The 19,545-nt window shown below is 43.4% G+C and overlaps 1 protein-coding gene across 2 annotated transcripts in view; it reads right to left on the bottom strand.

Moving 5' to 3' along the window:
- The window catches only part of NDFIP2 (Nedd4 family interacting protein 2), a 115,814-nt gene that overhangs the window by 19,428 nt on the left and 76,841 nt on the right, over positions 1-19,545 (bottom strand). For both annotated transcript variants that reach the window (XM_044287066.1, XM_044287067.1), the window contains one exon: positions 17,900-17,966. In XM_044287066.1, the coding sequence (XP_044143001.1) occupies positions 17,900-17,966 (67 nt within the window). The remainder of the gene's footprint in view (positions 1-17,899; positions 17,967-19,545) is intronic.

Raw genomic sequence — 19,545 nt, 5'->3', positions numbered from 1 at the left:
TAAAAAAAAAAAAAGTGGGTTTTGCCAAGTTTTTCGAGAAAACTGGTGTAGTTAGATTAGAAATCTCCCTCACAATGCCTTCCTACTAGCCTGTTACAATTACAAAAGGAGACGGCCGGAAAGAGACCTACTTTATTCCCAAAGTTTCTTCCAGGCTGATTCTCGGAGCAGAACACTACGCCGAACATATGGAACATCTGTACTATGCATTATTTATCAAACCACATTTTGAGGTCAGGATGATTTTGAGAAGACCTGATCTCGTCTTAAATCGGGAAAGCATCTTGTAGGAAATGCAATCCAGGATTACATTTTTTTTTTAATGAAAATTTGCTTGTTTTCTTTAGAGGCTATATTTTGCTAAAACCAAGGAAGCGTGTGACTACTCTAATGATAATCTGGTCACTAGGAAGACACTGGAGTGTGTTAATTAGATTTACAGTAATTAGCGGAGGGAAAGGAAACCGCTTCCCAGCAGTCATTCTATGTATGTAATGCACTTACTCCAAGATAAACATTTACTGCAAAAATATATAGTTTCATTTATTGAATACATCATGCACATCGTGTGCTATTTTGGCATATTAAATAGTTTTTCTTCCAGAATAAAAGAAATAAAATAAAAAAAATCACTTAAAAGAGAACACGTGGCAAACCGCTGATTTTGCCATGGGAGACACAATGGGGAAGATTTATCAAGACTGGCGTGCTCCCATCCTTTATCAAGTGGCAGATACATCTTTGCCCTGTTGTGCAGTCTATGCCAGTCAGTTTTTGGCGTACATTATGGTAAATCCAGCAGGTCGCACAAAGCCTCACCCTCCCACAAAGCCCAGTCCCTTTTCTTGCCACTTGTAAAAATAGCATGCACCATAATGTGCAACGTTTTAACAACACAATAGTGGCGTAAGCGGGGCTTAGAAAAAGTCAGTCAATTAGTGCGGGTGCTTAGTAGTGGCTCTCTGCTCTGGCACATATAGGTGGAATGTCCAGTGACATGCATATGCCTCAAATAGGACATAAGATGATGTGAGGAAGGCCGTAGGCTGGTTTCACACAGTGGGCATGGGGGCCTCCCACTGCCACGCAATTTTACGCATGAAGGGCTAGAGATGCCCCCAATTCAGGAGTCAGCAATCTCCAGCACGCCAGCTGTTGTGAGACCGTGCCTTGGAGCATGGGAGAAATAGTTCCACATCGGCTGGAGTGGCCTAACTCATTAAGAGGCTTACACTTCTCAATACGTTAGAGACCTCTCACTCCAGCGCGACGTATGAAACCACAGTCTCGATAAATTTGTTCCACCATTTCTCAGACACGTGGCGGTTTCCAGACAAGTGCCACGCTTCCCATGGTCTTTTCTGCAGTCACGTTACTTTTAAAGAGTTACTGTACTTTCGCACACTTTCATTTAATAACGATCATTTAGTAACGATCACATTTCTAAATCATTTCATTTAAAAAATATATGTCTGTATCCACTGCAAAAAAGCCATAAAGTCATGGCCAGGAGGGGACTCAATTCCACCTAAGTTGCAGTCCACTGCCTTTTGCCAGTCAAGATCTTTCCCTGGTAAGGGCTCTTTCACAGCTGCGTTATAGTCTTCCGGCATAGAGTTCCGTCGTCGGGGCTCTATGCCGGAAGAATACTGATCAGGATTATCCTAATGCATTCTGAATGGACAGTCCGTCCTTCAGGATGCATCAGGATGTCTTCCGTTCCAGAACGGAACGTTTTTTGGCCGCAGCAAATAGCGCAGCATGCTGCGCTTTTTGCTCCAGCCAAAAATCCGGAACACTTGCTGCAAGGCCGGATCCGGAATGAATGCCCATTGAAAGGCATTGATCCGGATCCGGCCTTAAGCTAAAACTCGTTTCGGCGCATTGCCGGATGCGACGTTTAGCTTTTTCTCAATGGTTACCATGGCTGCCGGGACGCTAAAGTCCTGGCAGCCATGGTAAACTGTAGTGGGGGGCGGGGAGCAGCATACTTACCATCCGTGCGGCTCCCGGGGCGCTCCAGAGTGACGTCAGGGCGCCCCAGGCGCATGGATGACGTGATCGCATGGATCACATGATCCATGCGCATGGGGCGCTCTGACGTCATTCTGGAGCGCCCCGGGAGCCGCACGGATGGTAAGTATGCTGCTCCCCCGCTCCCCACTACTACTATGGCAACCAGGACTTTAATAGCGTCCTGGGTGCCATAGTAACACTGAAAGCATTTTGAAGACGGATCCGTCTTCAAATGCTTTCAGTACACTTGCGTTTTTCCGGATCCGGCGTGTAATTCCGGCAAGTGGAGTACACGCCGGATCCGGACAACGCAAGTGTGAAAGAGGCCTAAAAGAGACACAGAAGATTTCAGAGAGGAAGTGGGGGCGTGTCAGAGCAAACTGAGATCCTGAGCCTGAACTGCTTCTACACGGCTTCTGAGAATCACAAAAGCATCCTGCCTTTTTGCAAGTGTGATTTGCCCCTCCTTATCTATTCTGTGAGCTCCAGAACTGAAAACAAACAGTCGGAAGTAAGGGAACGCCACCCTTTGCCTGTGAGAGAAATACATCTAGCTGTGCAGCTGAAACAGGGAATGATATTTCTTAAAGAGACATTAGGGAAGGCCAAAAAAAGACCTGGTCCTTTACAGTTATGATTGTACAAAGAAGCACAGCCATTATGTATTTTATTTTACTTTTTAAATGAACTTAGAAATTTGCTACTTACACTATTCTCTATGAAATGAAATTGTGTGAAAGTATAGTGACTCTTTAAACATAAGAACTCGAAGTCAGTGAAAATAAATAAATGTACGAGCAATATGGGAAAAATCCATTACCATAACAAAAAGAGTGCTTTATTGAGATGCAGAATGCACATTATATTGGAGAAAAGATCCTTCCCTTTTATTGTAATGACCGTGGATGAGATTAGAAACAGGTGCTGGTTACACAGCAGATTACAGAGGTTAAAATAATATTTTCCCGGTCCTTACTACGTGATGTCGAGAAGTTTGTAAAAAGTTATCTTGTAAAATGTGAAGGATTGAAAATCATTATGACCCCAGTAAATAGTCCACAATATATTTTTGGAATGAAGCGGATACAACGGATGTGCTGTGATCTGGAAGCATGAAGGCTTTCTCTATGCCTGGCTGAGCATGGCACAATGTACTATGCATTTGAAAGAAGAGTTCCCTGACTAGCAGACACAACAACACAGCCTTAGGGGGTCGGTAACGCTCCTGCATCCCCATGAATGCTGTGTTTGGATACAGCAATGTAGGAGATGCAAAAAAAAGTCTGGGCTTGCTGCAAGCAATATATGTCATACAGAAAAGCACCAATCTAGAAACCTCCTCATTTTAACTATTGCCTAACTAATGTGTTTGGCCTGCGGCGCTTTGTATAATGCAGAAGCTGCTTTCCTTAGCCAAGCAAACACCTTATATGCTACGAGATTTCTTTAGTAACAGTGGCTAAAGAAAATCCACCAACTATTAATACTTGTGCTATTATGTTGTATAGTACTGTCCAGCATGATGATTAGTGGGGTTGCGACACTCGCCCTTCCCCCCATACGAATGGCTTATTGCAAAGGGTTACCATTGGTTTGTCAGACTTCAAAGCTGTGTTCACACACTGCAGTCATATTGACCACTATGTGGTGTCTATTAAGCAGATTACATTTTTTCCTATAGAATGGCCTTGTATAGGCACAAGCAGCAATACAGACGAGCGAATGTGTCTCCGAAAAAGTGCTGCGTCCTCCTAAATGTGTTTATTGGAGAGGGTCACGAAGGCTGGACTCCTAGCAACCAGATATTGACAGTCTATCCTACGGCAATGGTCATCAGTATCTGAATAGTGGAGGTCTGACACAGCATTCTTGCAGCTTACCAAGCACAGTGCCATACATTGAATAGTGGCTGTGCGTGGTATCGCAGCTCTGCCCCATTGACTTCTATGGGGCTGAGCTGCGCCTAGGCCATGAGACTGATTAATGTGCAGTCATTCGGCCTAGGGAAAGCTGAGAGAAGGTGACAGCGCTACTGCGAGTGCCACTGCCTTCTCAAACTGCTGATCGGCGGGGGTCCCGAATATCGGACCCCCACCGATCAGATCCAGAGGATAGGTCATCAGTATGGCCATCTCTCAAAACCCTTTTGAGGCCATAATACAGCTGTACCAGAGGGTATCAAAGGACCTCGTGGAAAGGATGCAGAAATATTTTTCCTGTCAAAACAAAAGTTGGCATGGTGGAACCTGACTGACCCCTTGTAAGTCAATAAGATCTGTTGGTCGCAGCCAGCATCAGCCATCTGATGGATTAGATCCTCTACAACCTGTTTAGGCTACGGCCACACAGGCGGATTTTCTACCAAATTTCTACCGAATTTCTGCAAATGATTTTACCCCTATTCATCTAAATGCAAAATCAACAACTCAAAGGGAATCTGTCAGCAACGAAACACCCCCCAAACTAGAGTAACAGGTGAACAGTGTAAGTGATGCCAAGTCCGGTTACGCAATTTCTATCTTCATACTCACTTGCATTCCGACGCTGTGCTCCGACAATCCAACAGTAAAATGCATCGAGGGGACTCATGTTCTCTCGCACATAATGGAAAGGACTCAAGGAGGAGTCCTCTCAATGCATTTTCCTGCTTACAAAGGGTGTCAAATCTGTAGTGAAAATACAAAGTAGGGCTGCACGATAAATCGAAAAAATAATCGAATCGCGATAATCAGCAAATGTGATATGGCCGACCCAAAAATGCAGCGATTATATATAAAGGGGCCCCGCGCACATAACTGTCTTTGCGTGTAAAGTATTTTACTAGTGTGTGAAACAATCTGTCTCCTATTGATAACAGGTCCAGCCTCTGTACTCACCGTCACGATGAATGCACTGCAGCGAACAGCAGCGAGCGGGCCAACCGGCGCGTGACTGACGTCACTTAGTAACGCTCCTGCTTCCTGAAGTGGGAGGAGCGTTACTAAGTGATGTCAGTCACTCGGTGGCCAGCCCGCTCGCTGCAGTGCATTCATAGTGACAGTGAGTACAGAGGCCGGACCTGTTATCAATAGGAGAGAGATTGTTTTACACACTAGTAAATTACTTTACACGCAAAGCCAGTTATGTGCACAGTTTAGGACACATGAGGGGACACATAGGGCCATGAGGGGGACCAGCATAAGAGCTATATGTCTTATGCTGGCCCCCCTCATGGCCCTATGTGTCATAGCACATATCCCCCACAACACAGCGCCATGCACATATCTCCCCACAACACAGCGCCATCCACATATCCCCCCACAACACAGCGGCATCCACAGATCCCCCACAACACAGCGGCATCCACATATCCCCCCACAACACAGCGGCATCCACAGATCCCCCACAACACAGCGGCATCCACAGATCCCCCACAACACAGCGCCATCCACAGATCCCCCACAACACAGCGCCATCCACAGATCCCCCACAACACAGCGCCATCCACAGATCCCCCACAACAGTGCATCATCCACAGAAACCCCCATAACAGTGCATCATCCACAGAAACCCCATAACTATGTCATACCCAGCCGCGTCAGCGGCTCATATGGGAAATTCAAGCAAATAGACCTCTAGCACAATTCTCTTAAAATATCGCATATCGTTATCGCAATTTTTAGGGCCCTAATCGCAATCGCACAAAATTCCCATATCGTGCAGCCCTAATACAAAGCATAAATTGACATGCTGCAGATTTAAAATCCGCACAGACAGTCCATTTTCTTGTGGATTCTGCGCAGATTTTGATTGTGTAAATGCTGGAAATTTTCTGCCCTGAGTTCTGCAACAGGGAATTAGATACTGATGATGGGACATAAACACTTAAAGGGAACCAGTCACCAGGATTTTGTGTATAGAGCTGAGGACATGGGTTGCTAGATGGCCGGTAGCACACCCGCAATACCCAGTCCTCATAGCTCTGTGTGCTTTTATTGTGTAAAAAAAACAGATTTTATGCATATGCAAATTAACCTGAGATGAGTCCTGTATGTGAGATGAGTCAGGGACAGGACTCATCTCAGGTTAATTTGCATATGTATCAAATCGGTTTATTTACACAATAGAAGCACACAGAGCTATGGGGACTGGATATTACAGATGTGCTAGCGGCCATCTAGCAACCCATTTCCTCAGCTCTTTGCACAAAATCCCGGTGACAGGTTTCCTTTAAATATTCATGATAGGTCATCAGTATCTAAGTACAGAAAAACCCCTTAGGGCCTTTTTACAAGGTGCCAAAACTCTGGGGGCTGGTTGAATGGTGTCTGCCTCCCATTGTTTTCAAGGGGAGGCTGCACTGCCATGACCGCGCCAAGAACAGACTCCCCTTCTTGTTGTGGTGTCCGGACAAAATGTGCTGGAAGTCGAGGTAGGTATCCGCTCGTGTTTTAGCTCTATTCAAAGGAGCTAAACCGTGAGCAGGTCTGCGGTATTCGAAGTGGAAAAACTGTGGCAGACATTGTAGCGGATTTTGCAGAGGCAAAATCCACTGTGTGAACATACCCTAAAGTCAGTCTCCGCTGAAAATACAAACATACAGGTGTGACTACACTTAACCCCACTAGGCTACCAGATGGGAGGAGTTGTTGGCTCCTTACACCTACAGCTGCCTTCTACTTCTGCCTCCGTGACTCTGCGGACCAGCTATATTGTTAGAAAAAGATAAGGAGGACAGACAGCGCAAGCAGCTCTATGGTATGCAGAATATCAGGGTGGATAAAAATCAATGATTAAAAAAAATATATATATATATAATAAAATAAAAAAATTATAAAATATTTTTTTTGATTTAAAATCAGATTTTTTTTATATTAAATGCTTTTTGATGAAAAGATATTACCATCCAAAGATTATTCCATCATAAAATAAAGATTAGTTTTTTAATTACCGTATTTTTCGCCATATAAGACGCACTTTTTTCCCCCCAAAAGTGGGGGGAAAATAGCAGTGCGTCTTATACGGCGAATGTAGCTGATTTTGCCCAGTTTTCAATGATGTATCAGCTGTGAGGGAGGAGGGGCTGGGGGCGGCATCTGCATTAATAATGACAGCAGGGCCCGTGCAGTGACTATTCTACTACACGGGCCCCGCTCACTGTATAATCATATCTCTCTAATAGTTAATTGTTGTATGCATGTAATCGCATAATGAGCGCTAATGAGCGCTGTGTATTACCGTACTTAAAACTAGCAGCGCTCGCCGTTCGGAGCAGAGAGGAGGCAGGAGGCAGGCCGCAGGCCGGGCACTTGCAGCGTGAGTCATACGTCACGCGCCTGCGCCGCCCACTTATGAATGAAGCAGGCGGCGCAGGCGCGTGACGTATGACTCACGTTGCAAGCGCCCGTCCTCCCGGCCTGCCTCCTGCCTCCTCTCTGCTCCGAACGGCGAGCGCTGCTAGTTTTAAGTACGGTAATACACAGCGCTCATTATGCGATTACATGCATACAACAATTAACTATTAGAGAGATATGATTATACAGTGAGCGGGGCCCGTGTAGTAGAATAGTCACTGCACGGGCCCCGCTGTCATTATTAAAGCAGATGCGACCCCCACCCCCTGTATTGAGGGTCACTCACTACAGGGACACTTATGGAGGGGATCTGTGGATGACAGCATAAGATGCTATATATGTGTCATCCACAGATCCCCCCCATAACTGTCATTCACAGATCCTCATCCTCATAACAGTGCCATCCAGAGAGGATCCCCCATAAGTGTCACCCACAGATCCCCCATAAGTGTCACCCACAGATCCCCCATAAGTGTCACCCACAGATCCCCCATAAGTGTCACCCACAGATCCCCCATAAGTGTCACCCACAGATCCCCCATAAGTGTCACCCACAGATCCCCCATAACAGTGCGTCACCCACAGATCCCCCATAACAGTGCGTCACCCACAGACCACAATTAGTTCAAAACCCACCAAAAGTGCACCTTTTGGTTCAAAATATTTTTTTTCTTATTTTCCTCCTCAAAAACCTAGTTGCGTCTTATAGGCCGGTGCGTCTTATACGGCGAAAAATACGGTATGTAGAATAAGGCTGTATATGTTGAAAACAATTGGTAAATAAATTCCATTAATCCATTCACAATGTCAGGCTCTTCCAGAGGTTTTTGTAAGATTATTGGGCAGTTTCTCTGCCTACAAGATATTATCACAGATGCTTGGTTTACTTTTGCACTTCTCAAAACTGAATTTGACTCAGCAGAGATCACATGCCTCTTCTTCACAGCAAAAATGTTATAACATGAACAGAGTTGAGAAAAATACCTTAATCCTAACTTCTACAAACCTATGAATACAGAATCAACCTAATCAAACTAATATGAAAAGTTCTTATTCTAAAAATCTTCATCTACTTGCATATTATAAGTTATACCAGCAAGAATTAGTCTTTATGTAGAAAACTATGATTTAAATCAAGCCTTACTGACTAGTGATTTAAATCAAATCCACCCTGCAGAATATATATATAGCTATAGCTCTGTGATCTGGATTATTAGGACTATAACCAGCAGCGGCCTCATTTATACCATCACACAGCGCTATGCTCTGGATCTGCCTAGGGTCCGTACAGAACACAATAGAAATGTCTTGATTATTTCCAGCATAAAATAATGTGTTGTTTTCTCCTTTCGGATTGTCTTTGCGTTTCACACGCGGTCTTTATGGGCAAATAGGCGAGAGGCATGCCATCATTTCTACGACAGTTTACACATGGACAAAGAAGGAAAAGTGGCATAATACACATAAAAATATTTCATTTTTCATTTTAATGGCATTTCAGAATTCACGGCATGCTGTGCGATTTCCTGGCAAAAGCAGCTTTTATAACCTGCTTAAAACATATAAAAGTTCTCATAAATATGAGCTATGACTGCGGTGGAGATGCTCTCCTTTTTCGGCTATAAATATCAGATATGCTGTGTACATCCATCTTTTTGATTGAGGAGAGAACATTACAGTCCTCCCACTGACAAGGCAAAGCACAGCATGGGAGGCATTTCACGCGTGTTACATATTGCTCCTGCCGGATACAAACATACATCCTTCAGCTACCACTTGCCGCTTTATTTTAGGTGTCCACACACTGTATACTGGAATGAAATCCTCGCCTGTTATAGAAAGCTCAAACGCAATGGGCACAAACAGCAGAAAGTATACATTGCTTCCTTCCCAAAATGGCACCTCCAAGGATGGAGCTACCAGGGTGAACTGCTCATTGTATGATTAGAGGGGTTGTCTCACTTCAGCAAGTGGCATTTACCATGTGGGTAAAGGGAATACAAGGCACTTACTAATGTATTGTTATTACACATATTGCCTCCTTTGCTGGCTGGATTCATTTTTCACATTATACGCTGCTCATTTCCATGGTTACGACCACCCTGTAATCCAGCAGTGGTGGCCGTGCTTGCACACTTGTAGGAAAAAGTGCCAGCCTCTCTGGTGGCCAGGACAGTGGAAGCTTGCACGATCTACTTGTTGCTTCTTTGTACAATCATAGTTGTGAAGGAACATGTCTTTTTTGGGTTTACCGAATGTCTTTTAGCCATACAATTCCCTGTTTCGGCTGCATAGCTAGATGCATTTCACTGAGGCCTCATGTACGCATCTGGGTGCTGGCTGTGTCCGTGCTGCAGACCGTAAATTGCAGGGGCACCGACCGTGTGCCTACCACCTGCACTCACTTGAATGGAGTCTGCAATCCATATCCAACGGTCTACATGCACTACTTTTTTGCGGTGCGGAGGCACAGACAGAAAACCCATGGACGCACTACATAGCACGTCACAGAAGGCAGGAAAGCAGCCATGTTGGTCTCCCATCTGCGAGATAAAGATGGCCTCCGCTACACATGCTAGGGCGGAGGTGACGTGTAATATGTCAGCTGATGCGTCAAAGGACATCCAAGAGTGCACGCGTCGCAACGTCCGGGACTAGCTGCTTATAATGTGTCTCCAAGGTAACAAGTGGCACAACAATTAATATAAATCCATAGTCTCAACATAATACCACCGATAACACGGGTATTCTGAGTAATAGACTGAAAGGAACAATAGCATAAAAATGACAATGCTAAGCATCACCATCAAACAGAGGTGAGAGCGAAAAGGTAGATAAACAAGTCAGATATCAAAATGCTGCAGAAAAGGGAGGGGGGTCACTATAGCTAGAGGTTTATGAAGACAGACCGGCCGCCATCAGCTGACCTGTGAATAAAATACAGTACAAATGTCTCTCCTATCCTGAGACTTTGTTACAATGTATCAGTGTAGCTAAAATGTCCACCCTGCCCAGCAGTCCAGACGGGTTGAAGAAGATTGCCTACACAATTGTAGCAAACTGAGATATATTAGAACGTACATAAGAAAGTTGAATTACTTTTTGGTTCCAAGTATAAATCTTCCATACGATACTAACCAGATGGCCATTTTTTGTTATATTCTCCCACTTCCCTGCTGAAAGTCAATGATTCCTACCCCCCGGGATGTAATCTTCTTCCAGAGACTGTGCATTGATTGCCCTTGCTCATCATGCACTGCTGGCAGCTGGCTGTCATAAGTGATGGCCAGGTTCTGGTGATTTAATAGAAAACTGAAATATTCAGTGCAATAAGCTTCCACATGAACGAGTTGCCATGGAAACCAGTGACATCATTAGTTATCTGCTTTACTGGACATGTGGGGGAGAGCAGCAAAGGAGCTAATTGCATCACTTTTCCACGTACGGACCCTAGTACTAGTTGTTTAAGTCACTGGTGTCACCCCTGCACTCATAACTCAGTAACTAGCCTCTCTTATAGAACAAGTCAGTAAGTAGTTAAAAGCCGTTTTCCAAGATTGTGATACTCATGACCTATCCTCAGAATAGGTCATCAGTATCTGATCGGTAGGGGTCCAACACCTGGGACCCACGCAGATCGGCTGTTCGAGAAAGCACCAGCGCTCCTGTGAGCACCGCAGCCTTCTTACAGCTTACCAAGCACAGCGCCGTACAGTGTATCGCGCTCAGACCCATAGAAGTGAATACTAAAAAGCTACAACACAAAAAAAGCTGCGTGCATTCTGCATTTTATGGAACATCCAGAATAGAACAGTCCTATCTTATCTTTTTGGGGGGACAAGGTAACTAAAAACGGCGAATCACTTTTTTTTTGTTTTTTTTCTGTTATGGTGTTGACCGCATAAGAGATATTTAATATTTTAATAGTTTGGACTTTTCAGAAGTGGCGATATGTAATATGTTTATTTATTTATTGTTTATATATTTTATATGTAAAATTGGGAAAGGGGGTGATTTAAACTTAATATTTTGGTGTTTGTTTTTAAAACTTTTTATTTAAAAACCATTAGCCCCCTTAGGGGCTAGAACTTGATCCCTTGTCCAATTTACACTAATAACAGTAGAGTAGAGCTCACACTCTCCCTGCTGCCCTGTGCATTGGCAGCCAGGGCTTCAGTAGCATCCTGGCTGCCATGGTAACCGATCAGAGCCCCAATCGGAACTGCCACTGCCACTACAAATGAAGAGGAGGGGAGGGGACCCTGTGGCCACTGCCACCAATGAATTTAATACTGGAGGGGTTAGGGGGGGCGAACTGCGCCATCAGTGTTTATAATGTAAAGTTATGCATCTTGGTAGTAATAATATCCTAGGTGATGTAAGACTGGGAGAGTCACTTATAGCGAAGGATGTGGGTGTCCTTGTAGATGGTAGATTTAATAACAGCATACAGTGTCAATCAGCTGCTTCTAAGAACAATTAAAAGGATTATGGGGGGCACTCGGCTATTTAATACTACGTGGAATGGAACATAATCTATATATATCAAATATATAAAAAATGTAAATAAATGTATTATTAGAATAGTAATAATCAAATGTACAAAAATGTGGTCTGTAGATGTCGGGCTGGTTGTCCTATGATAAATCTAATCCAACCCAACAGCCACCACACATATATGACTGACATGATCTGTAGATGTTCCGCTGAGTATCTGATAGTTCAGCCGGATATCTACCACATACATGAAAGCATAACTAGTAATACATAATATACATAAATCTCAAACACATAATATATTATACACCACATTAGTTGATACCCATAGAGATTGTTGAATAGATATGATTGTATATATACCATGCACATAAAAAGTCAATGTATAATAATGTTTGCGACTATAAATAATTGATCCGGTCCACTTTTTGATTGTAACTTGGAATTTCAACGATCCCTCCCTCTGATGATGGAATACCATTTAAAAAGGAGGCATTAAACCAATTACTGCAAGCCATTGAAGGAGTATTGCGCTCCGATACGCGTTTGGTGAACAACTCTCAGCAATGATATAAAAGTAACGACAACAATTTACAGATTCTATAACTGGCAAGACCGTTTGTCTTTTCTTCCAACTACTCCGATGCACGGGAAGCTCTGCTTTCATCTCCTGTGTCTGAATAGTGCTTTAGCTCTGGACCACGTGGGACGCCACATGACAAGCCGGCATACAGTGAGTTCGGCAACATAGTTGCGAATTGGAGATGCAATCAGCCTTCTACAGGATTGGTAACGTACTATCAATTAGCTCAATTACCTCTAACATCATTAATCTTTTTATGAAGGGATTATATTAAAGACCAGACTCATGAGTATCAACTAATGTGGTGTACAAAGAGGACCTGCAATTAGGATTTATTATTGATACAGATTTTGTTGCTCTTATTTTTATTCAATTGATACCAACAAACACAAAGGGTCATCAGCATTCAGCTATCACTACAAAGTGTTATTACGGTGCTATAAAATAATAAGATCATTTGGAGCTGCACATAGACGCTGTACTAACCATGAGTGCACTATAATCTGATATGCTAATGGCATCCTACTGAATCCTATACATGGAAATTATATATTGAGCAAATGGGAAATTAAAACGGAGCCATATTATATCTTCAAGAGTACCATTTTTATAATTTTATATATATATTTTTTTTCTTTATTTTAGTTGGCCAATTATATTAGGTGTTTGAGATTTATGTATATTCTATATTACCAATTATGCTTTCATGTATGCGGTAGATTTCCCGACTGAACTATCAGATACTCAGTGGAACATCTACAGATCATGTCGGTCATATATGTGTGGTGGCTGTTGGGTTGGATTAGATTTATCATAGGACAACCAGCCCGACATGTTTTATTTTTTATATATTTGATATATTTTAATTATGTTCCATTCCACGCAGTACTAAATAGCCGAGTGCCCCCATAATCCATTTATTGTTCTTCTTTCTGTTGGCATTAGGTGCATCATGGGGAGTGCACCGAACCATTGACCCTCAGATTGGTTGAGCCACTGTATATTTGCAAGCTGCTTCTAATGCCACCAGGATATTGTCATGCATTAAACGAGGCATGGACTCGCGGGGCAGGGACGTAATACTACCACTTTACAAAGCGCTGGTGCGGCCTCATCTGGAATATGCAGTTCAGTTCTGGGCACCAGTCCATAGAAAGGACGCTCTACAGCTGGAAAAAGTACAGAGGAGAGCGACTAAAATGATAAGGGGCATGGAGGGTCTTAGTTATGAAGAAAGATTAAAAGAATTAAAGAGGACCTTTCACCGATTATGACACTGTGAACTAACTATACAAACATGGAGAGCGGCACCCGGGGATCTCACTGCACTTACTATTATCTCTGGGCGCCGCTCCGTTCTCCTGCTATGCCCTCCGGTATCTTCGGTCACAAAGTTATATTAGGCGGAGTCTTCCCTTGTTCTGCTCTAGCGCTGGCCAATCGCATTGCAGAGCTCACAGTCTGTGAGCTCTGCGCTGCGATTGGCCAGCGCTACAGAAGAACAAGGGCACTCCGCCTACCATAACTTTGTGACCGAAGATACCGGAGGGCATAGCAGGAGAACGGAGCAGCGCCCAGGGATAATAGTAAGTGCAGTGAGATCCCCGGGCGCCACTCTCCATGTCTGTATAGTTAGTTCACAATGTCATAATCGGTGAAAGGTCCTCTTTAAATTTATTTAGTCTTGAGAAGAGACATGGGGGGGGGGGGGGGCGCGACGACATGATTAACCTAAACAAATATATAAATGGGCCATACAAAAAATACGGTGAAAAACTGTTCCATGTCAAATGCCCTCAAAAGACAAGGGGGCACTGCCTCCGATTGGAGAGGAAAAAGTTCAGTCTCCAAACGGGTCAAAGCTTCTTTACTGTAAGAACTGAGAAGCTGTGGAATACATTTCCTCAGGACGTGGTCACAGCAGGAACAGTGGACAGTTTTAAAAAGGGTTTAGATAAATTCTTAAAAGTAAAAAAAAAAAAAAATGCTTCTGAAAACGTGTAGAAATCCGAGTCTCACTTCCTTCTGGGATTCGCGTCCCCACCTATCCCTTGGTTAAACTTGATGGACATATCTTTTTTCAACCGTATTTACTATGTAACTATAATACTGGGGTTGGGGGGCACACTGCACCACCAATGTTTATAATACGGGAGGGGGGGGGGGGGCACTGCACCACCAATGAAGATAACTAACCCATTAATACAAATATAGGCGGCAGGATCACATACCCAGCACCTGAGGGGTTAATTGCCGTAGATCGCAGAGCCTTGTCATAGAGGTCGGGTGCAGGGTATGTGATTCTGCCACCGACATCCGCCACCTATATTTGAATTAATGGGTTAGTTATCTTCATTGGTGGCGCAGTGGCCACAGCCCCTCCCCTCCTTCCCTTTTTACTGGTGGCATCGAATAGATCCTGGTACAAAAGTCGATTGGTTATCAATAATTCGATACCCGGTGTAACCCTAGTGCTTGGTAAGCAGGGAGAAGGCTGCGGCACTCACAGGAGTGCAGGTGCCTTCTCGAATGGCAGATTGGTGGGGGGTCCCAGGTATCGGTCCCCCACCAATCAGATACTGATGACTTATCCTGAGGATAGGTCATCAGTACCAAAAATGTCAGAAAACCACTTTAACCTAAAACGACCAAAATCAACCATCACCCTTATGTAAGTCTTTGTGTGAACCTATGATATTGAACATGCTGTCTGTTATAGCAGGTGTAGAGCAGACTGATATACTAAATTGTTTCCCATAAAAAATATATATCTCTTGTTATACAATGATTTCTATCCCTGCTCACTATGTCCTAAGGAGTCCAGTGGGTGGAGTAACTCAATATTGGTTTAGTAAATAAAATGTTGAGGAGGAACTAATAAGTCCTTCTTGTCCTATATCATGGACTGGAGACAGCAGGGGAGGAACTAATAGGCCATTTCTGGCCTCTAAACATGGACTGGAGATAGTGGGGGAGGAACTAAAGTCCATCTTGACCGATAAGCACAAACTGTAGACAACAGGGGAGGAACTAATATGTCATTCTTGTTCTGTAAACATGGACTGGACACAGCAGTGAGGACCTAATAAGTCCTTCCTGTCCTGTAAACATGGACTGGAGATAGCGGGGTAAGAACTAAAGACTTTCTGGGCCTCTAAACGTGGACTGGAGACAGCAGGGGAGGAATTCCATTTCTTCTTGGGATCTAATAACAGAGTAGAGACAGCAGGGGGGAACTAAAATCCTTTTTGGCATCCAAACACAGACTGGAGACACCAGTAAGTCCTTCCTGGTATTAAGGCATGGACTGAAATAGCTGTATAGGAACCACTTCCATGATCATACTGCGCTGCTCTATTTTCACATAGTAATGGACCCCAAAAAATCTCACAATTTCACAAATATGTATCTAGTATCTAAACCAATTTTTCATTTTGAAGTCACTACACATTGAAAATGAAAAACTAATCTTCCAGTTTTCATTCTGGCGCCTAAGTATAATAATAGGCCAGCACTCCCTGTTCTGAAGAGATCACGTTTCAGTAGTCATCTTATTATCATTACAAGCAAAATTATAATGACAGGTATCACCTACCGATAACACATGATCCACCACTTACAATAGGTGATGGTCACAGCTTATATACTCCCCCTTGCTGCTCAATGACCGCTGCAACTGTCTCAGAGCATGTCTACAACACTGTCCCTTAGAAGTGAAGGAGTAATCTTTGGTCTAGAGGTCTCTATTGTCCATATGACTACTACAAAGCATATCACCAAGTGCTGCTACGAGCAGCTCAGGCAAGAAGGCTGCCACCATAATCATATACAGCAGGGATGCTCAACCTGCGGCCCTCCAGCTGTTGTAAAACTACAACTCCCACAATGCCCTGCTGTAGGCCGATAGCTGTAGGCTGTCAGAGAATGCTGGGAGTTGTAGTTTTGCAACAGCTGGAGGGCCGCAAGTTGAGTATGCCTGATATACAGTATAATTATATACAGTACAGACCAAAAGTTTGGACACACCTTCTCATTCAAAGAGTTTTCTTTATTTTCATGACTATGAAAATTGTAGATTCACACTGAAGGCATCAAAACTATGAATTAACTCATGTGGAATTATATACATAACAAACAAGTGTGAAACAACTGAAAATATGTCATATTCTAGGTTCTTCAAAGTAGCCACCTTTTGCTTTGATTACTGCTTTGCACACTCTTGGCATTCTCTTGATCAGCTTCAAGAGGTAGTCACCTGAAATGGTTTTCACTTCACAGGTGTGCCCTATCAGGTTTAATAAGTGGGATTTCTTGCCTTATAAATGGGGTTGGGACCATCAGTTGCGTTGCGGAGAAGTCAGGTGGATACACAGCTGATAGTCCTACTGAATAGACTGTTAGAATTTGTATTATGGCAAGAAAAAAAGCAGCTAAGTAAAGAAAAACGAGTGGCCATCATTACTTTAAGAAATGAAGGTCAGTTAGTCTGAAAAATTGGGAAAACTTTGAAAGTGTCCCCAAGTGCAGTCACAAAAACCCATCAAGCGCTACAAAGAAACTGGCTCACATGCGGACCGCCCCAGGAAAGGAAGACCAAGAGTCACCTCTGCTGCGGAGGATAAGTTCATCCGAATCACCAGCCTCAGAAATCGCAGGTTAACAGCAGCTCAGATTAGAGACCAGGTCAATGCCACACAGAGTTCTAGCAGCAGACACATCTCTAGAACAACTGTTAAGAGGAGACTGTGTGAATCAGGCCTTCATGGTAGAATATCTGCTAGGAAACCACTGCTAAGGACAGGCAACAAGCAGAAGAGACTTGTTTGGGCTAAAGAACACAAGGAATGGACATTAGACCAGTGGAAATCTGTGCTTTGGTCTGATGAGTCCAAATTTGAGATCTTTGTTTCCAACCACCGTGTCTTTGTGCGACGCAGAAAAGGTGAACGGATGGACTCTACATGCCTGGTTCCCACCGTGAAGCATGGAGGAGGAGGTGTGATGGTGTGGGGGTGCTTTGCTGGTGACACTGTTGGGGATTTATTCAAAATTGAAGTCATACTGAACAAGCATGGCTACCACAGCATCTTGCAGCGGCATGCTATTCCATCTGGTTTGCGTTTAGTTGGACCATCATTTATCTTTCAACATGACAATGACCCCAAACACACATTTTTTGTTATGTATATAATTCCACGTGTTAATTCATAGTTTTGATGCCTTCAGTGTGAATCTACAATTTTCATAGTCATGAAAATAAAGAAAACTCTTTGAATGAGAAGGTGTGTCCAAACTTTGGTCTGTACTATATAACTATATACTATATATATATATATATATATATATATATATATATATAGCGCATCAAGATAACCTACAATTATGTTGCAGTATTGGGTTTTAATTAGAAAAAAATACATGCTTTCCCTTTTAATGTCATCTTTATCTAAATGTATGCAGGAGAACTTACCAAGTACAAGAAATATCCACCACAGCCAATACTGTCCATTGAAATAGCCAGTAAAGTAGTCCGAGAACTGAAGAGAGAACAGGAGAGAGAAAGTTATTAAGTACAAGATTATTGATGTCATAATAACATCCACATAAGAGGCTGTTTATGGGTGATGGACACAAGGGAAGGGTGGCATTTACAGAGACTGGTGTTTGACGTAATCTGCCTCTAATAAATTCTGCGTATCTCAGGCCTTTGTGGGTTAAAAAGCCAAATCTGAAGTCACTTCACGGATTTATTTGATGGAGCTTGCAGGGACTTCTTAGATTTCATGGCTATATGGACAGTCTGTATGCATCACTCCTAAACGGCTATGACATCTGACATCTTTCTGCGGGTTATACTAGGCCCTTTAATCAATGTGTCCTAGTCGTAAGCACCAGCAGATCGAGCTCCAGGGAGGATGCGGCAAGTAACAGCCAAGAAACCATTCTCCAGATCCAGCATAGACCACATCCATAACTGTATCCACTTGTGCAACCACCTGGACAGTTCACATTGACGTCCACGTCAGAAACTACTTTCAAAGTGATGGCACTTAATTCTATCAAAATGGGATGTTCAACGCGCCCCTTAATGAAGCAACTTCTGATCCTCGTAACCCCCTCCCTGCAACCTCAGAAGCCTCCATCTCATTAAAGTCTTTTCATGTTCAAACCAGACGCTCCTGTAGATGGTTCCCGGCAGAGAGGAGATGACTAAATGAACCTTGAAGTGGCGTTAACGGCCACACTAGATAGTTTTGTCCTCTGTATGATAAGGAATATGAATAGGCGCACTCTGATTGATTCAGCGGCGGGGCTGTACGCTTCACTGATAAAACCAACCGTCACATGTCCTCGGTATTCATCTATGTCACACTGCTTACCACAACTGGCTTAAATAGCTTCTCAGAAGACGCTATCAGATACAATATTTGGATGCTGCTCATTCTCGCTCTACACAAATTTGTCTTAAATGAAATGTACACGGTACAGAACACAACAGATTGTATAATGTGCTCGTGTCGATAAGCTTTGATAGGAGTTTTATTAATGTGGCAGCCGCTTAAATAATAGTGTTTTGACGGTGTCAGTGTCCTTGGTACAATACGGTTAGTTTCAGGTTACGTAATGGAAAATGCTACGGCCGCATAGAGCCAACGCTCGTGTGCTTTCTTATCCGACATATAATTATTCTCCATGCTTGGGTTAGTAAACAACATACTTCAAGGGGTTGTGCCAAGTTTATGTTATCCTCTATCCGCAGAATGACCGCTGGGGGTCTGAAGCCTGGGACGCTCACCAATCCTGAGAGCAGGAGTGCTGTTCCCCCGATCTGATGGAGTGACTGTACTCCGCTATCTCTGTCGCTCCCATAGAGAATGAATAGAGCAGCAAGGCGCATGGTCAACGGGGAACGGGACTCCCGCTCTTCAGTGATAGGGGATAACTTATAAACTTGGCACAATCCCTTTAAGGTCTTATTTAAAGGCATATTAAAATTGCATCAACTATTAATTTACATACAGTATCACATTAGGCAAATGGGGGACATGAGACCCCCTTCTAGTAACAGGTGGGAGTCACAGGGGTTGGACCCCACCGATCAGACACTAAGGTCAT

Source organism: Bufo gargarizans, chromosome 3 (assembly GCF_014858855.1).
Source record: "Bufo gargarizans isolate SCDJY-AF-19 chromosome 3, ASM1485885v1, whole genome shotgun sequence".
NCBI lineage: Eukaryota > Metazoa > Chordata > Amphibia > Anura > Bufonidae > Bufo > Bufo gargarizans.
Note: the sequence above shows the minus strand (reverse complement) of the source record. Positions and strands in the feature narration are given on the sequence as shown.